The 25,990-nt window shown below is 38.9% G+C and overlaps 1 protein-coding gene across 8 annotated transcripts in view; it reads right to left on the bottom strand.

The window, feature by feature from the left end:
- Positions 1-586: 586 nt before the first annotated feature.
- The window catches only part of DOCK10 (dedicator of cytokinesis 10), a 288,876-nt gene continuing 263,472 nt past the window's right edge, over positions 587-25,990 (bottom strand). For 4 of the 8 annotated variants that reach the window (XM_060107385.1, XM_060107386.1, XM_060107387.1 and 1 more), the window contains 12 exons: positions 23,442-23,499; positions 23,029-23,127; positions 20,375-20,481; positions 18,476-18,598; positions 18,224-18,337; positions 10,582-10,728; positions 8,518-8,728; positions 7,109-7,299; positions 5,389-5,489; positions 5,074-5,212; positions 3,555-3,630; positions 966-1,128 (listed from right to left, as the gene is read on the bottom strand). In XM_060107385.1, the coding sequence (XP_059963368.1) occupies positions 1,067-1,128; positions 3,555-3,630; positions 5,074-5,212; positions 5,389-5,489; positions 7,109-7,299; positions 8,518-8,728; positions 10,582-10,728; positions 18,224-18,337; positions 18,476-18,598; positions 20,375-20,481; positions 23,029-23,127; positions 23,442-23,499 (1,428 nt within the window). In that variant the 3' untranslated portion in view covers positions 966-1,066. Of the gene's footprint in view, positions 1,129-3,554; positions 3,631-5,073; positions 5,213-5,388; positions 5,490-7,108; positions 7,300-8,517; positions 8,729-10,581; positions 10,729-18,223; positions 18,338-18,475; positions 18,599-20,374; positions 20,482-23,028; positions 23,128-23,441; positions 23,500-25,990 lie in introns of all 8 variants that reach the window. The other 4 variants (XM_060107388.1, XM_060107390.1, XM_060107391.1 and 1 more) reach the window with 2 other exon arrangements.

The following is a 25,990-nucleotide window of genomic DNA, read 5'->3' as shown; positions in this document are numbered from 1 at the left end:
TATGATAGTGCTTATAGTGGAATCTAAAAAAAATGATACAAATGAACTTATTTATAAAACAGAAATAGGCTTAGAGAACGAACTATGGTTACTGCAGGGAGAAGGTTGGGGAGGAGGGATAGTTAAGGAGTTTGGGCTTGACATGTACACACTGCTATATTTAAAATGGATAACCGACGAGGACCTACTGCATACCACAGGGAACCCTGTTTAATATTCTCTAATAACCTAATTGGGAAAAGAATTTGAATAAAACAAAAACAAAAACACCCCAAAACTAAATAAACAAAAAAACGTTGTGAGTAGGATTGCATTCAGCAGAGGCCCATCCCATGAACCACTTTTAGTAGCAACTTGCCCACTCTTCAAGAGGAAACCAAATGCAAAGTAACTGTATTTTTTATTTCTATTAACAACAAAAGGCTTCCATAATTTCACATCTCATTACTTTTAAGAGCACATATATTACAAATAAAGAAACTCCACAAACTTTAAAGATTAGTATGTATCAACATTTTTGTACACATACACAAATATTTTAATATAATGGTATCTGAAATGTTATTCATATAATTTTAGCACTGTCATAAGTATTAACTAAAAAGTTTTTTAAATTTGGTAAAAACCATATATTTTACAATCTTCTATTTACATCTGAAATATGCTCAAATGTTAAAAAACATTCACTTTGACCTTTAAAATATGTGTACGAGGACTGGGTATTGAACATAATGTAACCGAAAGCAAACTTACAGTCGGCTTTTGAGCTACACATTCATTGGAATTTCATAGCAAATATTCAGCTTGGCTTGATCGACGCTGCTCAAAGAAAAAAGATATAAGAAATGTGCAAATCTGGAGGCTGGCAAAATTCTCAAGCTAGCGAGGTAAAAACAAAAAATATGAACACCATAAAAACTTCAAATAAATTAAATGTATCTTTCTCTTCCCCGAGATTAGCTGCAAATTCAGAGTTCTCTTGGAGGCGTGTCTGACATTGCAGACTCTCCCTCAAACCTCTGCACTGGATGAGACAGAGAGGGTGGGCAGAGAAGGAGCCGCCTTGTTAATTACTCGAGTGCAAGTTTGCTCCACTCCTCGCTTTGATGGGTCGTCCTGGTACGTAATCTTGGGACAGGACAAAACATATGTTAAAAAACAAAATGATGACAGAGAAGTCTGTGTTAATATCTCCAAACACAAAATTAAACCCAGAACAGTGATTTTTAAAAATTCCCTACAGGAAATCTGCAAATGTTGAAAAATGCACTTATCAAAGCAGATCTGAAGAATTTTTTCCCCAGCCCATGTCTCAGTCATGTTGACCAGATTTAAAGTAGCTTTCCGATACTCTTCAACTATCAGATATACATTTTTAAATGTCTGAATGAACCTTATGAATGTGTTTGAGTAATTCTGGAATTTTATTTTATTTGCAAAGTTTGTAAACTGTATGGTCAAAATCTGCCTCCAAAGGGAAACAGTTGAATCCTCATTTAAATGTTTGCATTAATGGAACTATAATACAAGGAAAAAATATACCTTGACCTGATTTTACTTTTGAAAATAATGTTAATACACCTAAATCATACTTTCCTGTCAGATCTGTTCAAATAATGATATGTGAACACAATAACAATCACAGAAACCCCAGGCACCTCTAAAATCTCTGTGCAGAAGAGACTTTATGAATATTTAAAATTCTTGGTTATGACAATTTTCCCACTAACTTCCTGAATTACCATGCTTTAGCTCTACTACTCTCTGGGATGGAATGGTCACTCTCTCCCTGCCAAGCACCTGGCATCCATGTATCCTATACTACCAATAAGTTCTCCTTTTGATCAATGTCTCAAGTTCTGCTTAAATAAATTGGCAATGTATCAAAGAAATTCTAAAATCAACATGCCTTTGGATCTCGCCTGCTTGGCACTGTAACAGAGTAGATGTGTTCCTTTCCCTGTATTTTATATTTGATATCCATTACCAGCATTGACTTCACTATGCTGTCATCCTTCTAAATGTTGAAACACTCCGAATCAGCATCTTACGCTTCATCCAATAGTTACATGTATGACTTTGGCCTCCATCAAAGGAGGCTTTTATGGATTTTGGCTGTTTATAAAATAGTGTGGCATTCTGACTGTCTGTAAAGATAATTACAGCCTGCCTGTCACTCTAGCAGCTGAAGCTGTTCCATCGCCACATCTCCATTTTACACACTAGCATCCACTTAATCCGGCTCCATCTCTCTCCTTATACTGAAGGTTCTTTCACTAAGTAGTGGCTTCAGTCTTAGCCTTTTAGCTAAGACTTTTCTGGACACTCTTGGAGTGAATTGCATAATCAATTATATTCCTGTTTTTCTATTTCTATGTTTGTCTATCCATTCTAACTCTGTTTCTGTGTTTTAAAAGTTTTATGGTAAAATTTCTCTCTTCTACTGTTATTATATATGTACCTGTTTCCAGAATATGTGGATGAGTATCTAGGTATGTAAAGGTATTCATACATTAAAGATTATGGTTCATTCATGCATTAGAGGGTTATGCTAAAATTTGAATACCCTTCCCTCTGCTAGAGTTCAAACCCAAACATTATGGTCAAATGTTTTATTAAAAAATTGAGAAAAGAAGCAAACAATTTTTTTTGTTATAAATCTGAACTGAGATAAATACCCAGTTTTTAAAAATACTTTGGACTTTAAGGACCCCTATCCTTTGCTAGCTATTTCTGACATTACAACCAACTCAAAACACTTATCAATGGTTGTCATGAAAATAGCTTATTTTGTTGTAGATGACTTAGAGTTTTGCTACGGTTAATTTAAATTTATGATTGATAATCATCAATTAAGTAGTTAATTTAGAATATCCTCTACAGAGTTAGAAGTTAATATTTTGTGCTCATTTTAATCTAAGGTGGAAATGTGGAATGGCCACATAATAGAGTAAATCATTTTTAAGGAAAACTTTTTTTTTAAGGATATCATGAATGTTGTAGTCATTGTCCCATACATAAAAACCTATGTGACAAATCCCCATAGAAGCTCAGGACCAGGAGAAAATTTGTCTTTCTTGCCAACAGATCTATTTCTTTTACTAAATAACAGGACCTGTGTAATGCATAAGTTTCTTTTCTTTGCATCAGTTTCTAGAAAGCACAGAATCAAATTTTGCTTCTCTTAGGAAAGGTTTTCTGGAAAAGGAATTATTTTTCTCTCCTCTTAATCACCTGGTCCTTGTCTTTGTACTGTTGTTTTAGCGCTTGGAGGTATAATGAATCTTTGTTTTGGATACAAATGAGCTCAAATGTATTTCAGAAGTTGACAGAATATACATTTTCCTTTTAAAAGCTAAGTTGTTAACTTTAGCTTTTTCATTTTAGTAGGCTTTTTAATTTTCATATTGACCTACCTTGAAATAGAAATAAAGTTGTTCTAATTAAGTAAACATCTAGAGAACACTAGTCACTATGGAGGCGTCTGGGTAAAATGAAGAGGTAGACCAGAAGGCCACAAAGGACAGAGTAGACATAAGGAAAAAAAAACATACCGCTTTTGCTTACAGTACTGAGGGAAATACTAGACATAGAGGAACAGAAGCTGTATAAACATGGACCGTGACAGAGCTGCCAGGAAAAAAAGAGAAAAGCATTTTTGCCCAAAGTTTCAAGGTCAGATGCAATTTACAGTTGGAAACAAGCATTTCTTTGCCACCTATTCCACCTTTCAGATCCACTGTTTGTTCTTTTTATTTCATTCTCCAATTTATGATTTCCCCATGCTGTTAAGGCATTGTTCCTGAGTATTTAATTCCCATTACCCCTGAAAAATTCCAAACCAATATTTCCACTAGGAATCCTACCCAGGGAGATTGTTTTCTTTGCAACATAAGTCAATTAACCATTTCTTTCTCTAACTGCTATGGAGAATTTAAAATGCGGGTAGAAGGAGATGGAAAAGAAGAAAAAGGAACATATGGGAAATGCAATTAGAATATAAGATGCATATGACACATTTCATGTTTTGTTATAGTGCTAGGCCATTTAAGGAAAGGAAAGGGAACTGATATTTAGTGAATCGCTACTGTGCATGAAGCACAATTGGGAAGTTAACTCAAGTTCTCCCCCTCAATTGTTCTGGAAAGAACACATCTAACTCCTTGAGGGGACCATGGGTGATGAGATGTCCAGGTAGAGTGTGAGGGTTGACGGATGCTGGGAAGTGGGCCAAAAAAAAGCAGAACTTGGCTTTCGGTCGCTTGATTCTCAGTATCCCCCAAAGTACTGTGATTATTGAATGTCCACATTTTGTGCACAGTCTTACAGAACATACTGAATACATGTCAGAAATCATGGATGACTTGCTTGTGGGGTGGGGGGTTGACTTTTATCCCACTTCTGCCTATTTTCCAGAGGCAGCCTTGACCATTAAAAGCCCAGGACCCGTCTGGAGGGGTGGGATAGGGAGGGTGGGAGGGAGGGAGACGCAAGAGGGAAGGGATATGGGAACAGATGTATATGTATAACTGATTCACTTTGTTATAAAGCAGAAACTAAAATAAATAAATAAATAATAATCCCCCCCCCAAAATAAATAAATAAAAGCCCAGGACCCTGGTTTTCTTCTTGAGTATGATGCAGAGACCCCTAATGGCAGAACTCTAGAACTCCACATCCCAGCCTGGGGATTGTGAGGTCCTGAATCAGGGGTGTTGAGTGTGGCAGCAAACTCTAGCTGGAATGCCACCAATGTTCTTGGTGTGTAACAGGCATCATCTGTTCTAGAAAACCAACACACGTTGTTTGGATAAACATCTCTGTAAACTGTGGACAGCAACTGGGTTCTCATCTTCTTTTCCTACAGATTTTTCTCTAACCTGATCCCTCTCCTTTGAGACAGGGGATGTTGTGCATCGGGGAGAGAACAGCTCAGCAACATGGTGTTCATGAAAGTACAGGGATTTCAGCAGCAGGAAAACAAAGAGACTCTTTCCGGTCCTTCTAGCATTGGGGATAAAATGGGCACTTTCTATGAATGGACCGCTCGGGCTGCCCCAGGGAAAGCCTCACCTGCTCATTCATGATTGCTGAGAGTTCGTTGAGCATGTCCTTGTAATGGGATCTCAGTTCCTCCTGGTACTCCAGCTGGTCCTCCTTGATGAGGCGCTCATTCACATCCAGGGCTTGCCCACATGCATCTGCAAACTGCCTTTAGTGACAGCAATAAGCAAATTAACAGCCAGAGAAAGTGGCAACTCAAAGTCAGGCTGCTGATACACTCAGCCACCGAGAAGAGGATCGGTCAGGTGGCTTCCTGGGGCATTCATTCATGACTCCCTGTCTGAAGGGATTCAAGGAAGAACAGCCCAACAAAGAAAATCTTACCTGAAGATTGCCTTCAAAAGCTTTACTTGGTTGTCAGGGTATTTCTTTGCCTTGGTTTCTTCAAGAAAAGCCCGTGCATAGGCCATTGGCCCGGCATTAACCTATTGGGGAGAAGAGAATTGGCTGAGGATGGTCCCACCTCCTCCATGGAGCCTTCTCCAAGGCTGGAAGGAGTAGCACCCATCATGTGGCCCCTCTATTCTCTCACATTGCCTTGTAGTCTACTAATTTGTTATCTGTCTTATCTGCTGTCTCTCAACTGGTCAATGAGCTACTAAAAGGAGGCATCTGAATTCCACACTTCATTGCCATCCTTCCCCAACTTCAGTCATGTGTGCACCATGTCACATTTTGCCACATCCTCATTCTGTTAGCACTGTTATTTTCTTAATAACCTTGAAAACTAGACTCATCTTGATTTACTTAAATAAATTTCACATCTGTGAAATCAAATGTTTGCTGTGCTAGTTTTCCCCCTACAAACATTCAAGCAAACACATAGCTATTAATAAGAGACATTCCACAGTGGTCGTGATCTAGGCATCTCCCTGGGAATCACTGCTTTATTGCATCTCCCTCAAAAGTCTGGCTGAGATTGTGGTCCAAAAGGGACTTTTTAGATTTGCTGAATGAAGGCACAGTGCTAAGTTCTATTCACACTCACAGGCATGCGTAGGCTCTCATTAGTGAAGGAGTCTATATTCTTCAGGGCTTAACAGTCTTTGCATGTGACTGTGGGGCTTGGAAGGAATAAGGTAAAAGAAGAAGGAAGCCAGTGCTGTATCTGAGGCATCTTCAGATGGCTTTGCCTACCAGGTACTGCCAGTGTGGCAGAGTGAGTACAGAATGCTTTCCTTTGTTTCTCCAGATGCAACTCCACCTTCCTCTGCTCAGCTGTGTGCTGGGGGTAGCTGTCCCGTTTGGAGTATAACAATGGTTCTCTTACCTCCTGGCTTTTAAAAATGTATTATTATTATTTTGAGTCAGCCATGGGATACAGACAAGAGGTGGGCGGGGAAGAGGAGAGCCAGATCAGTACCAGGATCAACAGTACTGAGTTTTCCTTTTGCCTCAGGCTCCTGCATAGCTCTGGGTGGCACTGTAACTGGCTTGCCTTTATTTAATTTTTTTTTTTTTTTTTTTTTTTTTGTGGTACGCGGGCCTCTCACTGTTGTGGTCTCTCCCGTTGCAGAGCACAGGCTCCAGACGCACAGACTCCGCGGCCATGGCTCACGGGCCCAGCCGCTCTGCGGCATGTGGGATCTTCCTGGACCAGGGCACGAACCTGCGTCCCCCGCATCGGCAGGCGGACTCCCAACCACTGCGCCACCAGGGAAGCCCTATTTAAAATTTTAATACTTTGTTCAATATGGATTTTTGAAGTTATTTTTGATTTTTAAAAATATTGCATTAAGGGCTTCCCTGGTGGCGCAGTGGTTGGGAGTCCGCCTGCCGATGCAGGGGACACGGGTTCGTGCCCCGGTCCGGGAGGATCCCACATGCCACGGAGCGGCTGGGCCCGTGAGCCATGGCTGCAGAGCCTGTGCGTCCGGAGCCTGTGCTCCGCAATGGGAGAGGCCACAGCAGTGAGAGGTCTGTGTACCGCAAAAAAAAAAAAAAAAAAAAAAAAAAAAAATATATCCTTTGTCAAAAAATGTCAAGGGGCATTTTGTACCAGGTTCCACTGGCCATGAGTATCTCAGCTCTGGGCGATGCTTACCTTCACGCTGACGCTTCCTTGGAGTTTGAGCTGCAGTCTGATCATGTCCACTTCTTCCATTGTGCAAAGCTGATTAAGCTCAGAAACTTTCTTGGACATCTCATCAATCGCCACTTCAATGGGATTCAGTTCTGTGCTTGACTGGCTGATGACCTGTATCCTCTTCTTCACGTAGGGGAACAAGTGACTCGCTGCACAAAAGCAATACAAGAGCATTTCAAGGTCGAGGGTTAGTGAAGAGTCAAGGGTTCTCTTGAAAGGACGATCCTGTGTCTTTTCTTTGCACACAGACCATTCCATCCTGCATGTTTTCTGTGTATGTGAGTTATTTTTTTCTCCTATGTTCCATGCTCTCATATACCTCTTAGGAGCCCAACTACTTTCCCCTGGCACGTTCTTCCACACTTCACTAGCCAACATGTCTTCATTGCCAAGGCTGGACTAGAGCTATAGAGTCTCTAAACACTGAAAAGATGATAGCTTCCACCACAACTTGTAATTCAAATAAAAACTACACTAAATTACAATCAAGAATGCTTCAATAGATATTGAATAGCATATATTATAATAGCTTTGTTCTAGTTTTTTTATTAATTATGAAATTTCTGGAAAAGTTTATTGAAGGTGAATGTTTTCCCATAGTTTGGATGTGGCTGCTACCCACGTATCTACTGCAGAATCTAGGACTGCTCACCTTTGAAGATGGCTTGGGTCTCCTTCATTCAGATGCCCGCACTCATTTTTCCCCTCAGCCTGCCCTAAGTCCCCCTCTGCTGGGTTCCCATTTCATTTCTCGTGCTGGACTCACCTGAAATTCTTGCTTTCCTTGGCTCTTTCTCCTACCAAATGGTGAGTGCCTTGAAGGCAAGAATTGTGTTTTATTTATTTGAATTGTCAGAACAATGCCCGACACCTACAGGCACTTATTGAATGTTTGTGGAATGAGAGGAAGACCAACTCATAGGATAGATCTAGATAGTACTGGAAGGGATGCTGGAGGAAACCCCTCTGCATCCATTTCACAGATGAGGAACCTGAATTCCACAGTGGTTTAGAATCTTGCCCCAAAGCACATAATTCCAAGAGTGGCTAACTCTGTAGTAACTGGGGGGTAGTTTCAGGGAGAAAGGAGAGGAAAGTTCAGAGTGCCTTTCCCAAGACACCGGGACCTACAACACTGTACGGTCTAAAGGGAAGAGGTGGGTAAAGTGACCCTGTGATAGTTTCTGTTTTGGTTGACTTGTCAAGGGTCTCTGTCTTGAAAGAAAATAAAGAAATGTTCCTGGCAAACATTTCCAAGTCAGCACATTTTGGGTACTTGTCTGCAAGATCGAAGTGTCTTGGTTTCTGCGAATCCGGCCTAAGCGAGGGCCGTGCGTGGGAGTACGTGCTTGGGGGCCAGCACCTACTTGTCAGGACCGTCCTCCGCTTGCACTGTTCCTCCACGCCACCGTGCTTCTTGCCTGACGGCGTGAAGGGCGTCTCAAAGACAAAGCGGTTGATGTTGTGGTGCGTTTCGAAGTCTGTCTTCCGGTCCTCTATTTCCTTTTCCTCAAAGAACGGCGTGACATAGGTCACCTGGATGTAGGCGTATTTGGGGTCCAAGTCCTTGGGGTTTACCTGTTTCAACACATTATGGGAAGAGAAAGAGCGGTGAGCCGTGAAGTGCTCCTGAAAGAAAGATGGGGAACCCTGTATCTCCCCAGCTTGGCATCCGGAGCTGCCCCTCTCAGAGGAGAAAGGCCCATCACATCATGTGAGAGCTGGGTGAACGGAAAGTCCAGAAAGAGTAGCTGACTGGACTGTGGTCAAGCAGCCAGATGGTGGCAGAGGCAGGAGGGAGCCAGCCTGCCAAGTAGCTGGGGTTCTTTGAAACATAAGTACCTGGCTATGACGTACTATTTAACCTTTTATTTTCCTTCTCTTCTGTACTGAATATCTTCACCTTTGTCTTGAATCAAGCTTGTTGAGAGTGGAAATATATCTCTCTGTTCCTCTATGATTCAGTCGTGTACCTAGACTGGGACCATTGGCTGTGGGGGCTTGTAATGTGAAAGGAGGTTCTTGGTCTGTTTAGCAGGTTAACTGATTACCTATCGCACGACTGCAAATATTTTTATTTTCGATTTCTTGAATTCCTTCTCTAATCTGCAATAAGTCATTCTATATAATTTTTAAAACTAACTTGGCTTTGGTGAATAGGCTTGACAAATAGCAAGGAAGACAGGCTTGGGGAGCCCCCCAAAAGCCAGGCAATTGCTCTTGCTTTCCTTCAAGGTGGAAGAGATGAGCCTCAGCCTCTTTCCTAATGATTCCTTGAAGAATTTTCAGACTTCTTCCAACTTTCTCCATCCATTCACCCATCCACTGTTTATCCAATTCCAGAGATTGGAGGAGGCTCATGAATTTATTTGTAATGCTGCAAATAATGGCACTGTAAGATGGGTATAACTGTAACCATTTCACAGATTAAAAAATGGAGACTCAGAGTGACCACTCAACTTCTCCAAGATGGATCGCCAGCTGATAAGTGGTAGCATGGTGGAATGAAGACAACAGTTGTTCTGACACCAACATTGGCACTTCTCTCACTGCTAGGAACTGTTTCTACCTTCCATGTAGGAGGGCCACCATGACCGTGGTTCTAGCTCTGTCCCTCTTTATGGGGAAGGGGTTTGTACCTTCCAAGCTAAGAATGATGAACACATTTTAACAATTTCTGTCCAGATCCAGCAAATCTAATCTCATGCCCAGACCCCTCCAAACACTAGCTTTGCAAAGGAGGAAAAGGAAAAAAAGACCTTTTTGGGGCCTAATAGAGGTCAATACAGTTGGGTGCAAACCAGCTTTTCTAGCTCCACCTCTGACACACTCTTCTATACAATCTATGTTTCAAAGACCTGCTGTTCTCTAAACACACCTCTCCCTTGAATTCCTTCTGTCACTGCATGTGCTGGCTTTTAGAATGCTTCCAGCAAACACCTTCTCACCCTACAATCCCCACTCAAACATCACGCCCTCTGTGAAGCATCGCCCAACCAAGAATGAGCTGTTCAGGGAGCCCCCAGCCCCAAGCTTTCCCTGTATGACTTGGAGGAAAGCTCCTCCAGGAAGACCTTCATGACTGAATAAATACTTCTTTTGCTCCTTCATCCCAGCCCACAACTGGGCCCAATTACTTTAACCCTTTGGTTGCTACACAAATGTGAACAACCTATGGGGGCGATGGAGGGTATAGTAAGTTGTTTCTAAGATTACCTAAAAGTTACTCAAATAAACATGTACAAGGTTTTTGACACTCCCCTCCCCAATCACCAATCCATCAACCAATAAACAATGGAAACGCCCAAAATAGTTTAGGTAGTTTACTTTGCATTGTCAGGCAGAAATTTAAAACATTAATAAATGTAGTTAAGAGAGAAAAAAAATGAAGTTAGTTCTTTGCATTTGCCTGAATATTGATGTTCCCCTACCTTATTGGAGTCCTGTATTATCTTCACATTGTCTGCTCCGAATTTATCTGCGTAGAGCTTGAGCAGTCTTTGGGAAATCTCGGAGAGACCTGTCAGCTTAGGCTCTTTATAAATATACTCTTTACCTTCTTCTTCTTCAAAAAAACCCTATGAAAGACATACAGTGAACCGCCAAGTTTATTAGAGAACTCCAACTGCAAATAAGGGGCAAAACAAAAAACATTTACTTAAATATTATAGCCAGTATTTTGGTTGTCATCCAAGCCATAGATTAGCACCCTATAAAATTCAAATTCAGAGAAAAATCAAGTGAAGGAAACAAAATATCATGTTAGAATCAGTCATTAATGTAAATACTGCTTAGTCAGGCCAAAGAGCCTCATGAAGCAACTTACACATACTTTTCTCTATTAGAAGAAATCATTGGTAATACCTGCTTGCATATATTTTAGGGGAAGAATGCCCTCATGTGGTAGCCTGGTGTAGAACACAAAGCCTGGAGTACTTTTTGGTATTTTTCAACGGTATTTTTCAAAGAGCAGTATCATTTTTAAGAAAGTCTTGGAAATCAGGATAGGAAATATTAATGCTATAGTGCAGGTAAAAGTATCTAAATGGGTTGATATGCCTCCCACATCATCTTAGATGAAAAGCCATAACAGAAATTACATGTGCTATGCTCGCAAGTACTGTTATTTTTAATATTTCATCAGGGTCTGATGCAACTTGGCTATGTGCAATTTTGTCCTTCAATTTACTTTACTAATAGATCCCTTACGTTCTTGCAAAGCTAGACCTTATAAGAGTGAAAGTAGTAAAGTAACCATGTTATCATTTCTATGTCATAGGAGCAAGTAGGTTTTAACCTCTGTTAATTTATTTATCTGGTTTGAAACAGGGGGAAGGGAAGATTCCATTGCGGATAATTGAGGCAATCTTTATAATTCCTTCTCACTGAAGAGACACAGAGGCATTTTTCCTTTGAATAAATGTGACCTCAGAATATTGGAGTAAGTCTGCAGTTTAAGAACCCAAGTGTCTCTGGTATCTTCTGACTGCAGTTTACCTTAAGGAAATGACTTCTGAGGGCTGAGTGAAGATACTGAAGGTCATAAAAGAATCTTACCTATATATTTTTAAAAATCGTTTTTGGCTATTTAAAAACTACTCATTATGTGTAAAAAAAATGGGTAAAATGTTCCAATGCTGTTTTTTTTTTCATGGCTAATGTGAGGCAATCTAAGAATAATGATTACAGCTCACATCTGTATGGTTCTTTATACTTGTAAAGCACTTTCATCCATGTAAGTCTGCCTATCATGAACAGTGTACTTTGTATCATAATTGGGCTATAACTGAAGACAAGGAAAAAGGCACATTCACCAGCACAGTTCTTGTTCAGCAGGTAATTGCTTGTTTCCTTGTGTTTCCCTAATTGACTTTGGGCTTTTTAAAGGCAGGAAAGTATCTTGTTCAGCACTGCATGTCCAGTGTTTAACATTGACTGGTCTCTAGAGAGACATCACTGTACATTAGTTGAATGAATAAACAGATGAATAAGATAGCTCTCAGAGGGCTACATCTTAAAAGGATACATTTGTACCAAGTATAACTGGAAAAGATTCCATTGCTTTTAATACAGATGTTTTTATTGAACAAATTTCTTTGAGAAATGTTCAAGACCAACACAGTTAATGACGAGTACCTTGACTCCAAACTGCTAAAACAGTGATGTCTGATGCTAAAAGCATGAAAAGTCTCTCCTTATCATTCTTCTAGACTTCGTAGGGGTGGTGAGGTCTGGCCCTATCCCCACATGACTTCCAGCCTGCTAGGTTTTTTCTGTTGCTGTCTTTATGGAGTTTTGTCTGATTCAAGGTGAGAGGTTAGTGGCTCAAATTGACAGATTGACACAAAAGAGAACTAAGACTTCTGAGGCCATCAACCAGAATCCCCACAGGGCAATAGCTGAAGCAACATTTACAACTTCCATTTCAACCAGAAAAATGTCTCCAAGTTCCAGGAAAAGATTTTCTCATCATGGTGTGAAAACTAGCACAAAGATACTTTCACTGTGAATTTTTTCCCCTAACAAATTTTTGAATCCAGAATTAGCAGAAAAGGAGTGGTGAGAGCAGTATTTTATTGTCGTTACTATGACCCTTGTGGCCTTGGTCATGCCCTGTGACTCCTTTCATCCTTACTCCTTGGTCTGGAGGATGGGAAATAGTACAGACTTAAGAGACCCTAAGGACAGTGTCCGGGACACAAAAGGCCATTGGTAAGTGTTAGCTATAATGAGGAAAATGGTAGTGATGACAATAATAAAGGAAGAAACTGTCAGTAAAGCAATCTGAGTTCTGGCTAATATGCTGGGAAACAGCTTAACTGAGTTTTTTTTTTTTTTTTTTTTTTTTTTTTTTTTTTTTTTTTTTTTGCGATATGCGGGCCTCTTACTGTTGTGCCCTCTCCTGTTGCGGAGCACAGGCTCTGGACGCACAGGCTCAGCGGCCATGGCTCCGCGGCATGTGGGATCTTCCCGGACCAGGGCACGAACCCGTGTCCCCTGAATCGGCAGGCAGACTCTCAACCACTGCGCCACCAGGGAAGCCCATTAACTGAGTTTTGAGTGCTTAAAAATACATACCTTTTGGGTTCTCTTACTTGGGCACTACACTTTTCCTTATTGTAAAAGGACTATTGATGATTATTTTCATATTTTGGTAAGTGATTGATCAGAAAGAATCGTGATTAGAATTAATCAATTTATTTACAGAACATGGAGCTATAAACCCATTGAGACTATTTTATAAAATGAATAGAAAGGAGCTGGTGTAGCAGAATATAGTACTTAATCCCTTACAGGGGTCGTGTAAGAGTTTTTGGAGCCAGAGAAATGGATGGAGGCTCTGAAAATGGCTGGGATGAGAGCTTATCTTTTACCCAGGGAAATCAAAGCAAAGCCCAGTGAGGCACAGGACATTATCTTAAGGAAGTTTAATGCTTTGTCTGTGAAATAATTGATTTATAAATAGGGACACAAGGTGATGAAAACCTAGGGGCAGTTTCTCTTTTGCTTTTGCCCCAAAGTGATGAGAAGACTGCATTTCAAGGCAACAGGAAATGTGACTTCTGCATTTTCCATAGCTCGATTTTTTTAAATGTCATTTTACAAGGCAACAAACGCCCTGATGTGCCATGGTTACGAAACAGCACGTATCCTAGTTAAGCAAGGACTTTGAGTCAGTAGTTAACATGCATGGATTATGAAACTTTTAGGCGACAGATATGATAAAAATGTACTTCAATAAACCGACAACGAAAATTATTGACTCTTTCTTAGATGTTTTTGCAGGTACTTCAGAATCTTGAAATAGCTCTGGATCATTATTGGGATGTCAAATATAAGTGCCCCTGCTATTATATTCCACCAATTCAACGTTCACAAAGGAATGCATCCAAAGAGGAATCTAGTGTATAAAAGATGGGTCAGAAAATCACAATAAGCTAAATGTTAGGAAAAAGAAAACTTCACAGATGCAGAGAAATGGTTTCATACAAACATGAACCCAAATATGAACCCAATTATTAGTATATATATATATATATATATCTCAGTGACTTTCATATAGGAGGGGAGCCAGAAGGGTGTATCACACCCCAATATGGAGATGATGGCTGTACACAATACACAGGCACCTTCCCTCCTACCCCCAATCCCTTTTCTATCAAGATTCTGAGGTGCATCTATACCCATGTAGGCATGATTGAGAATCATGGAATTTACATCCTTTGATGAACAGAATAAAATTCCCCCAAGCTTTTCACTCAATTCATTCCAGGGCCATCTGATGTTTTATGTTATTCAATGAGCATTCACTTGCTTGCTTTAATGCTAAATACCAGAGCCTAAGGATTTCATTGATTACAGTTGACGTTTGATCACTACTGGAGGTTCATTACTCTGGAAATGAATACTTCAGGGACACTTGAGGGGGTGTTTTATATAGGCTGCTCTGTGTAAAATTTCCATAGTCAATGATGCCAGGTGTTGCATTAGAAAATTCATGCTATGCAAGACTTGCGTTTTTATTAAAGCTCTCGCCACAAAAGAACAGTTTTCAACTTGTTTTCCAGGGTCTGGTTCATTGCAGACATAATATTAACTACTCTAGTCAGTACTAAAAAGTGAAAGTACTAGTCCACAGGGGACACTAAAATATTTACACAAAGGCCTTTGTGGAGGCAAAAGCTGACTGCATGTTATATTCCCATAATCTTTGGAATATGATTGTGAGACATCAATTTGGATTAAAAGGTGAATTTTACAAGGACATAAGATACCATCATGAAAAAAAATTTTCTGACCATGGAGATTATGCTAATGAAATAGTCAAGATTTTCTCAGATCTTTAGAACCTTCATTCTGCACACATCTGGGGGGATGTGCAAATCTATTTGCTATTTCTTTATCATCAAATATAAAGTGATGTGCGCTGTCTGCTCCCATTTGAATACAACAGTTCACCCTCTCCATTTGGTGTCTTGGGATAGGTAGTTGAATATCATTTGAACAATGAAGACAGGCCCTAAATGACTGTTTATCAGAATGACCTCCATTAGTTCTCCTTGTTCAAAGGCAGCTGGGATTTGAGTTTACAGAGTACCATGCTTAGGCATGTCCTCAGGTCTGCAGATTTAACAAGACACTTTGCCTTTTAAGCTCAGGTTGTACTTTTAAATAAAAGGCAATTGAGAATACTGGCAACATTAAAAACAAAAAGTCAGGTGCACAGTCAGCACACTTTACTGAGGAATCTGCAAAAAGAACAAAGTTAAGTCATTTGAAAGTAGCTCTCCCCCATCCTTCCCCATTGCCCACCTCCCCCATTCTATTTAATAGAGGGGTTTCCAAGTATTCTTTTAGTAGGTGAGTTAAGGACACAGGACCCCAAATTTACAGATGAAGGTAGAAAATACTGATATAGTATGGATGGGAGAAAGGGATTTTAAAGAATTACAAAAAAGTATGTATTGGTCAGAGAAGCAGAGCTGACTGTGGACAATGTAGATATTGAAAGAATTAGCTTTTCCAGCTTACTCAGCAATAATTACATTGAACCACATGAAGTTGCCATCTTTGTAAGTAAAAAAAAAAAGGTTGATTATGGGCAATTTCATATGGTTCAAAATAACACAGAGAAAATTCTGTGTCACAGAGCTCTAGGTCTTGGCATGTTATTGCCCCTCAGCTCATCCTCTAAAATTCTTACACGGCTTCTTTTTGCATCTCAGGAGACTTAACCTGATTCACAGGGTAAAGGTTTAATTCACTGTTCATCATTTATGTTGGGAATTAATACCATCACTTTCGAGAATGCTCAGAGCTCACAACCAAAGAGAGAGAGCCCTGTTTCTCCAGGATACTCATTTGGAAAAGGGCAGGGTCCTTTCAGGACACTGGGAAGGTGCCCACCAAGGGCCACCAGTATAACTTTTGAGATTCTGCCCACCATGCGCTTCTTAATCAGCTGCAACTCTGGTGGCCTGAACTGAGCAGGCAAATTCCAATACTGAGCCTGCTATCCATATATTTCAAATATGTGGTGCCCATATTCATCTCTGTGTGTGTGTGTGTGTGTGTGTGTATGCAGGTTTTCAGACTACACCGACCTTTGTGCAGAAAGATATTATATATGAAAAATAAAGGATACATTTTTGTAATTCGGATAAATGGAATAAACACAATTTAGTCCCAGAAATGCAGGATGACTCCAAAATGAATGGAAGCAGGATTATCTCACCTATCTCAAATGTTCATTTGCACAAAAAGTTAAGGTTCAGTAAAACCATAGGGAGGGAAGTGTGAGGCTTATTAGAGCATGCAAGTGGAGAGAGAGAGAACTTACCACAGCCTGGAACAATCAAGACCAAAAGAAGAAAAGAGTAAACATCTGCATTAAAATCTCATTGGAAAGGAGCATGATCGTTTCGTTTCCACCTGTTTAGTAATCAGTATCTTAGATGTTGGTTGGAGAAACCATCAGGTAGGCAATCTGCTTTTCATGACCAGACTCAATGGCAATTCATCACTTTCTCATTAGAAAGATCGCCTGAAGCGTTGTAAACTCAAACCTAGGTTTGCTGAATGTACATCCTGTGAGCTACATCCATGCTGCTCAGTTAGCCTGTGGCCATTCCCAGGAAACCCTTGCCTTTCCCTTACAATCCCTCAGCTCCCACATTCCCTTCCTGATGAGGTGTTCTGCCATTTTTCTTGCTAATGTTTCACTGAGGTCAAGAGTTATTTATTTTCTGTTTATCGCTGACTTGCAAGATACCATTTCCTTTTCTCTCTCCTCCTCTCCTGCAGATTCTCACATTTCTATCTCCTCAATATACACTGTCACTTCAGATAGGTCAGATTCTTTTCCAGGGAACCCCCAAAAGTGTAAATGTAGCTTCTTTTTGTAGACTGTCTCCACAGTCCTGATGCTCCCCCAGTGCAGTGGGGGAAATCTCGGTTGGATTAATTTGTTTATGGTAAGTGGCTGCCCAGTGACATTTTCCTTTCCAGGGAGAGAGCAGCTGTCTTTATTAATTCAGACATTAGTTTTTAAGCTTCCTTTGGTGATTAGAGGACAATATATATTTTCCAAAAGACTTCAATATATATTTTCCAAAAGACTTCAGTAGGAAGTGATCTAGAATGACCATGCTGGATTTGACACGTTTGTTTGCAGCCTTAAGAGATTCTGAGGAGAACAAGAAGCCATGTGAAACTGTGCCTTACATGAGGGGAGAAAAAAAAGGAAATGAGAGGGCTGAGAGTCATTACCACTGCGAAAATAAAAGAATGGAATGATTCTCCATGAAAACAATAGTCTGAAATATGGCTGCTGAAATATACTAGTGTTATAAGCCTGCCTGGATGGTGACTGGGTATATCCTACTTAAAGCACTACTCAGAGACATTCCGAGTTAATATATAAGTTCACTTTGCTTTTAAGACAATGCTATGGCTCGCTAATATTTTCAGTCTTGTTCATTGTTCATGCAGTAAGCTGAGAAAGATCACTTTGAAATTATATTGACCTGCAATATAAGAAACAAAACAACCAGATTATGCTCTGCTTAGGAGCAGTGATGGTTTGAAAGTAGGAGAAAAGAAAATGCATGATTTTAAAGTTAAAAGTTCATGGCTTTGATATGGTAGAGCCCCTAGGAATTCTTTATTTCCTGGAATGTTATGGATTTCATTGCCAAAAATATATTCATTTAAATTTCATTTTCAAATATGATGCAAACCTATAATTAGACATTTTGGGGGGAACTGGAGGAGGAGGGTGTTGAAGATGTGCCCTGTTTCTTCAAGAAGTTTGAAATCACTGTTTTACCTCAATGTGTATTAAGACCCATGGAGGTCTCCGCTCATTTTTTTCTTAATTTAGTATGTTCCTTTGGCCAGACATATAGACCCTCACACTCAGAGAAACACTCAAATATACCTAGACACATCCCCACCTCCACCTCCACCCCCTCAATCCTTTGGCACATGTAGTTAGATGTCTTATAAAGAATGAAGAACAGCAATCAACCACTTAATAGAACTTAGAGGCCATGCTGGTTGTAGGAAACTTACTTGCCCATAAAATGCCACACGATAGTAGCGACCGAAGAGCCGCTTCTCTGAATTCACCACCTCTGCAACTTTCAGATACGACCGATGAATGTCGTAGTAGAGATCTGATAATTTCTGAAACCAGAAATGAAGGGTTTCGTGAAGATGATACTGATATCAAAAATAGGGAGTTTCTACTTTTGGAAATTGTAAGTAATTCGCCAATGTAATGAAGGATATTTGAACTAACTAAAGGATATTTAGAACACCTACTTTGAAGTCTCTCTGCTTCTCAAAGACCGCAATGATGGGTTTGTTGACATCAGCGATGAGCTCATATCTCTCAGACTTCCACAGGAACTCCACACACAGGTACAGCTGCTCCACCAGGATATTCTGCAATTCCGCAAACGGAAATGAGATTTTACACTGTGAAGATTGTGGCTCATCCCTGAAACTTGCTTTCAAAACTGTTGAACGGTCCATTTTTTTCATAGTGGGATTTCTGCATTCCCTATCTTTGCAATTGGCAGTTACATCCATCCTGGGAGGGATGGTGGTGTCTTCTTGCAGTCTTCTCTTTCCTTATTAGTGCCTCAAACTTGCTAATTTAAATCTATAACAAGTATTCAGATCTGTCTGTTTTTTTTTTTTTTCCATTCCTACAGTCACTGGCTTAGATCAAACCCCCGTTTCTTCATTCCCAGATCCCTGGAGTAGTCTTCAAGCTAATGTTTTCCCTCGCCAGTTGGTCCTATTTGTCCTATGTGTTACTCCCTGGTAATCTTTGTTTCTAAAACATAAACCTGACCATGAACTTGCCACTACCCTAAACCTTTGGAGGCACTCTAGTGGCTATGAACTGCTGTCCAAACTCTCTAGCATGACATTGAAGGAGCTCCAGAATCAGGCACCAACCTCCTTTTCAGTGCCACTCTCTTTCAACACTTTCGCACTGACTTTACACTTTGGCTATACCAGACTGTACCACACCATTCTCAGAATACTTTACAATTCCCACACTTTTGCCTGTGAAGTTGCTGTTGCTCCTATAAGAAGCTTATTTTCTTATTTGACACCTTCAGGTCCCATCAAATGTCAAGACAGTGCAAAAGTCTGCAGAGTTTTTATTTATGCCTCATTCATCTGCATTCCAATCACTTTCATGTGAAAAATTATTCCCCTTTTAATTGCTGCTATATATGATGCCTAGATTTATAGTTACTGGGTCTTAGACTGGTTACGCCCCACCCTGAAGGAAGTTTGTCTTTCACAAGATTCTGAACTCTTTAAGAGCTGGGATTATGCCTTATTATCTTTGTCTTCGCAAATACATTTGCTTTACTTATCTTTGTCTCAATGCCTCTCATATACTAGTAGTTTAATAAATGTTCAACTGAATCAAATTATATACTCTCTAAAGCAAGTGGATAATATTGCTGGAATGTTTTCAGTGTCTTTTAAGAAAAGATTTTAAACATTATTTGAAATAGTTCATATAAATACATAATTGCATTTACTATTTATTTTCAATGTACATTAAATTAATGTACAGCCATATATAAAATTTCATTAAAATCTACCCCAGATTTTTTTCTGTATCCTTTTTTAAGTCTATGTAATATTATGAATAAAAAATTAGCTTATGAAATATTTTATTTACTTGAGGAGGGGAGCTCTATTTTCTTCACCTGAATTATTGCTAAGTAATTCCAGGTAGAGAGCTTCTTTTGAAAAATAACCATGGTTTGCATACCAGAAGGTTTTCTGCAGAAACTAGTGTTATTTTCTGCTCGTCTATTTGTTAATAAATTTTCTAATGCATTAAATAAAGTTGTGACCAGCTCAACAAATTTTCAGCATCCCTTACCACATTTACTGAAGGACTAAAGATTTTATATTTTGTAGAAGAGCTGATCATATATATTTGGTTCCATCTTAGAGAAGTAAAATTTAGTTTAAATTTTCATTGAAAATTTTGCTTTATCAGTGGAATCTGATATCTATTAATCTTAGTTTAATTTTAGCCTGCATTTTATTTTGCCTAAGTCATGTTATAGGATAACTTTATTTGATTTCTGAGTAAGATTTTCTCCCCCCTATTTAGCTTAATGTTACCATTCAATGCATCTTTTTACTCAATTACTGTACACTCAATCATTTTGGTCTAACCTCATTGTATGGTGTGTCTTGCATTCCTGAATCTTCTTTCATTGCCCCTTCTTCTTTAATATTTGGTGTAATGCTCAGAAAAGCTGGCCAGCCCATAGAGAACATGCCTTGAGAGGACAAAGCAAAATGTATCATTATTTGAGACAAATCCTGCTTGGATTAGACAGTGCCTTTCTTCATGATGTGACATGTGGTGGTTATAAAGCTCACACACTCAATGAGATGGTTAGATTATGATTGTTGATAAATATTCTCTTCTAGGCAACCAATCTTCCCCTTTTTTATAATTATTTTTTATCATTTTCATGTGACCTGTTTTCTATAACGAGCTGGCATGGGATTATGGACAGAGCACAGGCTTGCAGATTGATGTAACTCCAATATTCTGGTTTAATTAACCTCTTGGAGTCTGTATCCCTCAACCACAGACATTGATATCTATCTCAAAAGATGTTGAAAGGATTCAAAGTGTTAGTATTTGAGAAAACACCTGGTATCATCAGTGCATTGTAAAGACAATACTCAGTATTTACTAACTTTCACTCTTTTGCATTATCTAGAAAACTTCTCAAATTTTCTTAGCCTCTTGGCCACCTAGCTTAAAAAAGATCTGGCTCTGCGGATGTATATGAAAACAGTTGATAATGGGTAATGTGCTAATCAAGGGATCAGATCAGAACGTCGGGGAGTATCAGAGGTTAAGAGCACAGTCTGGAGTGACAGACCAGCACTTGAACTTCAGCCCCATCACAAGCTAACAAGGGAGTCTGCGGCAGGTTGCTTAACTTCTTTAGGTTTTCTCACCTGTAAACATGAGGTGATAACAGCACCTAACTCAGACTCCTTATTGGCAACTAATGGAGATATGGCCAGTACAGAGCTTAGTGCAGTGGCTGCCCTGGAGCAAGTGCTTTTTAAGTTATAGTTAATACTTGTATAGATATTTCCATTTTTAATAATCAGATCATTGGCTATATGACTAACATCACCCCCAAACATGCTAGAAATGACGATAATAATGATTGCAATTGAATCCTTGCATTAAAAATTCTACTTTCCTACTTTTTATTAATATTTTTCTTTGGTAATTAAACACATTAACTATATGAGCATTGACTGGAGCAGGAAAAGTCATGACATACTTCTGTGGGATGATGATGATTGTTAGTACAACTGAGGAAGCCATGTTTTCTGGAGTCACCTCAATTCACCTATACAGTCATCCCTCAGTATCTGCAGGGGATTGATTCCAGGACCTCCACAGATATCAGATATCAAATTCTACAAATGCTCAAGTTCTTTATATAAAATGGCATAGTACAATTGGTCCTCCATATCCATGGGTTCTCACTGATGGAGCGGCTGGTTGAATCTGCAGATCTGGAACCCCCAGATACGGAGGTTTGACTGCATTCTTATCATGTGTGCATTGTAGTGAAGGGACAGTTTAATTCTTTGACTTAGAAACATCATAACCTACAACTTCTCAAACTGACACCTAGCTTTACCTGGTTTCTCCAATCTTGTTTCAGTTAGAATATAAAACTATATGGTATCTGATTATGAAAATAATTAGATGGGGAGGAAGGGCATGCTAAATACAACAATGATGGTTTTGATGACTTGCCTATAAAAATAAAACTAAGTAGGAAGTGTGAAACTGAGCAAGAAGATCCCTGACTTTTATTGTGGACATGAGTCATAAAGCCAGGTCTGGTCCCTTCTCCAAGGCCCTCAAACAAGTGAGCTCACTGTCTCAGAATTCAGTCTGGTCATTTGCTTCAAATATCTTATTTGCAAAATCCACTGAAACTCTTTAGGAAATAAATACATATTTAAAAGAATAAGGGACCAATTATGTTTCCAAAATATTGTAACCAAAGTCCTTTTCCCTTTTGTTTAGGTATTTTAATCTTAACATCTAAAGACTTGTTTCTGTTGTTCATACAGTGAGTTTTCCACTGAATTTTGAAAGTTAAGATAGTGATGTGAAAGAGACCGCGGTTCATAAACTCTGGGTTTGAACAAACTTTTGCAAGGTTACATTGACAATTTTTTTTAAACAAAGAGTAATTCTTTAGTTATTGTTAGAAAATCTCTATCAAATGTTAAAGATGGAATATTTTTAACTGAAGGAAAACCATACTGTAAATTATTATATTTTATAAATTGTGAGAATCAGTGTATGCTTTACAAAAAGAAAATGGAGCCTGTTGATTATAAGTGTAGTCCTGTATATACACTATATTTATATGTCTCTCTTTCTGCACCCCTTATTTTGAATAAGCAGTTGTATTACATTTCAACAGTTGAATGGATTTCTCCTGCAATTTTAAACAATTCATCCATTTCAGAATAAAATCCCGAAGACAGACTACCATGATAATTGGTAGTAAAACATGGCCATAATATTGGATAAAATGCAGTTCTGTTTGCTGAGAGCTCTTTAGGTCTCTAAACTTCATAAAAGTTTGGATGGATGGGATTTCTGAATGGTAGAAACTCTAGGTTTTTACAGAGTAAGTTATGTAGGTCTGAGATAGTTTTTGCTTCTAGGAATACATTTAAGGTTTCACTGAAAAATAATTGAAGCAGTGACTTGGTTTTCTCAGCACCATTCCCTGGGGATAAAGGAGCCCTGTTAGATCACTCACTTCCTCCACTGGGAGTTGTTAGTAATAGGTTGCTATCACGGGGGTGGATATCCTCCGGGAGAAAGGATGGTGTGCAAATCTTTTCCATTTTCCAGTAACCTATGGTAGTGCAAGATGAGGTTAGGACATTGTCACATGTTTATGTTAATTCAAGTTTATGTTAACCAATGAAGCTTTCTCATTTGGAACTAAGAAGTGGACCAGTTAGCCTGGTTGTACATAAAATAAACATGATAATGGTATGGAAGAGAGAGTTAAAACTTTAAAGTACAGCATAATTAGAAATATCTGTGAAAATTAACATTGCTTAATAAAACATCAAGATTAATAAAACTTAAAATTAATAAATACATTTTAAGTTAGGTTTCAACATGTTGATTTCTGGACTTTCTCCCCTCACAAGGTTGTCTTACCCCTTCTTTTTAGGTATTCCGCAATGAGGGCAGCTATATGAATGTAACACATAGCAGCCTGTAAGAAAAAAGAAAACAGTTTGAGAGGAAGATTTTACCATTTATCTAATACTGTAGATTTTACTATCTATCTTATTAGGACTAATCCAAGGTGAGTCAGTATTCCAAGTCAGAATATGTAGCGAAATCCTTTTCATGGTAGAACCGGAAATAAGAATCAATTATATTTCCAAAAAGTTCACCATCAAGAATAAAATGTCTATTTGGGATTTTTTTTGGTTTGTTTTTCTTGATGAAGTTTTCAGGTGGGTGAATGAGCGGGTCTGAAGAATTTTCCCATAGAATTATCTTCTTTCCATAATATCTATGTCTCCCCTCTCTCTCTAAATAGCACCTGGATATAAACTAGAAGTAAAAATAAGCCATCTTCTTACTTTTTTCTACTTCCAGTAATGTCCCCCTTAGAATTTCTAATGCCTTTAAAATGGTAGCCGCACAAGGCGGCACTTGATAAAATAGTGTGAACTAATGTATCACGTGTGCTTTCCTCAACCAGATTATTTGAGTGACATTTTTTGGTTCTGTAAAATCTCCTGCAAAGCCCTCAAACACTGCTGAACAAAGAGTAGACCCTGACCTGTTGAAGAGTTCAAATGACTTCAACTTTGCCTTTTGAAGTTTCATGGAGAAATTCCTCCATTTTCAGGGTGGTCCAAGGGAACTGGAGCTGCTATTTTTGTCCTCACCAAACTGCTACCAAGTGAGGCCTCTGGTCAGATCTACTTCCATCCCAGAGTCCTTCACATGTATTTAGAAGGACTTCAGTTTTCCTACGCAAATTCATCTCTTCCCAAAAAGTGCACTATCATGGGAATACAGTAAAGCAGAACTTCCCCACTTGGTGTCCAGAAGCCACTTGGGTGCTGTGAATTGCTGCACATAAACCCTCCCAGTGTTTAAACAGACATTAAAAAGTTACCTATTGTGATACACCATATTAACAAATTGAAGGATAAAAACCATATGATCATCTCAATAGATGCAGAAAAAGCTTTTGACAAAAATCAACACTGATTTATGATAAAAACACTCCAGAAAGTAGGCATAGAGGGAACTTACCTCAACATAATAAAGGCCATATATGACAAACCCACAGCCAACATCATTCTCAATGGTGAAAAACTGAAACCATTTCCACTAAGATCAGAAACAAGACAAGGTTGCCCACTCTTACCACTATTATACAACGTAGTTTTGGAAGTTTTAGCCACAGCCATCAGAGAAGAAAAAGAAATAAAATGAATCCAAATTGGAAAAGAAGAAGTAAAGCTTTCACTGTTTGCAGATGACATGATACTATACATAGAGAATCCTAAAGGTGCTACCAGAAAACTACTAGAGCTAATCAATGAATTTGGTAAAGTAGCAGGATACAAAATTAATGCACAGAAATCTCTGGCATTCCTATACATTGATGATGAAAAATCTGAAAGTGAAATTAAGAAAACACTCCCATTTACCATTGCAACCAAAATAATAAAATATCTCAGAATAAACCTACCTAAGGAGACAAAAGACCTGTATGCAGAAAATTATAAGACACTGATGAAAGAAATTAAAGGTGATACAAATAGATGAAGACATATACCATGTTCTTGGTTTGGAAGAATCAACACGAGTTGAGTATACTACCCAAAGCAATCTACAGACTCAATGCAATCCCTATCAAACTACCACTGGCATTTTTCACAGAACTAGAACAAAAAATTTCACAATTTGTATGGAAACACAAAAGACCCCGAATAGCCAAAGCAAGCTTGAGAAAGAAAAATGGAGCTGGAAGAATCAGGCTCCTGGACTTCAGACTATACTACAAAGCTACAGTCATCAAGACAATATGGTAATGGCACAAAAACAGAAATATAGATCAATGGAACAAGATACAAAGCCCAGAGATAAACCCACACACATATGGTTACCTTATCTTTGATAAAGGAGGCAACAATATACAATGGAGAAAAGACAGCCTCTTCTATAAGTGGTGCTGGGAAAACTGGACAGGTACATGTAAAAGAATGAAATTAGAACACTCCCTAACACCATACACACAAAAAAACTCAAAATGGATTAAAGACCTAAATGTAAGGCCAGACACTATCAAACTCTTAGAGGAAAACATAGGCAAGATCCTTTTTGACCCACTTACTAGAGAAATGGAAATAAAAACAAAAATAAACAAATTGGACCTAAGGAAATTTAAAAGCTTTTGCACAGAAGAGGAAACCATGAACAAGATGAAAAGACAACCCTCAGAATGGGAGAAAATATTTGCAAGTGAAGCATCTGACAGAGGATTAATCTCCAAAATTTATAAGAATCTCATGCAGCTCAATATCAAAAAAACAAACAACCCAATCCAAAAATGGGCAGAAGACCTAGATAGACATTTCTCCAAAGAAGATATACAGATTGCCAACAAACACATGAAAGGATGTGCAACATCACTAAGCATTAGAGAAATGCAAATCAAAAGTACAATGAGGTATCAC

The sequence above is a fragment of the Mesoplodon densirostris genome, chromosome 8, assembly GCF_025265405.1.
Source record: "Mesoplodon densirostris isolate mMesDen1 chromosome 8, mMesDen1 primary haplotype, whole genome shotgun sequence".
NCBI lineage: Eukaryota > Metazoa > Chordata > Mammalia > Artiodactyla > Ziphiidae > Mesoplodon > Mesoplodon densirostris.
The sequence above is the reverse complement of the archived record's forward strand: the minus strand, read 5'-3'. Positions and strand labels throughout refer to the sequence as shown.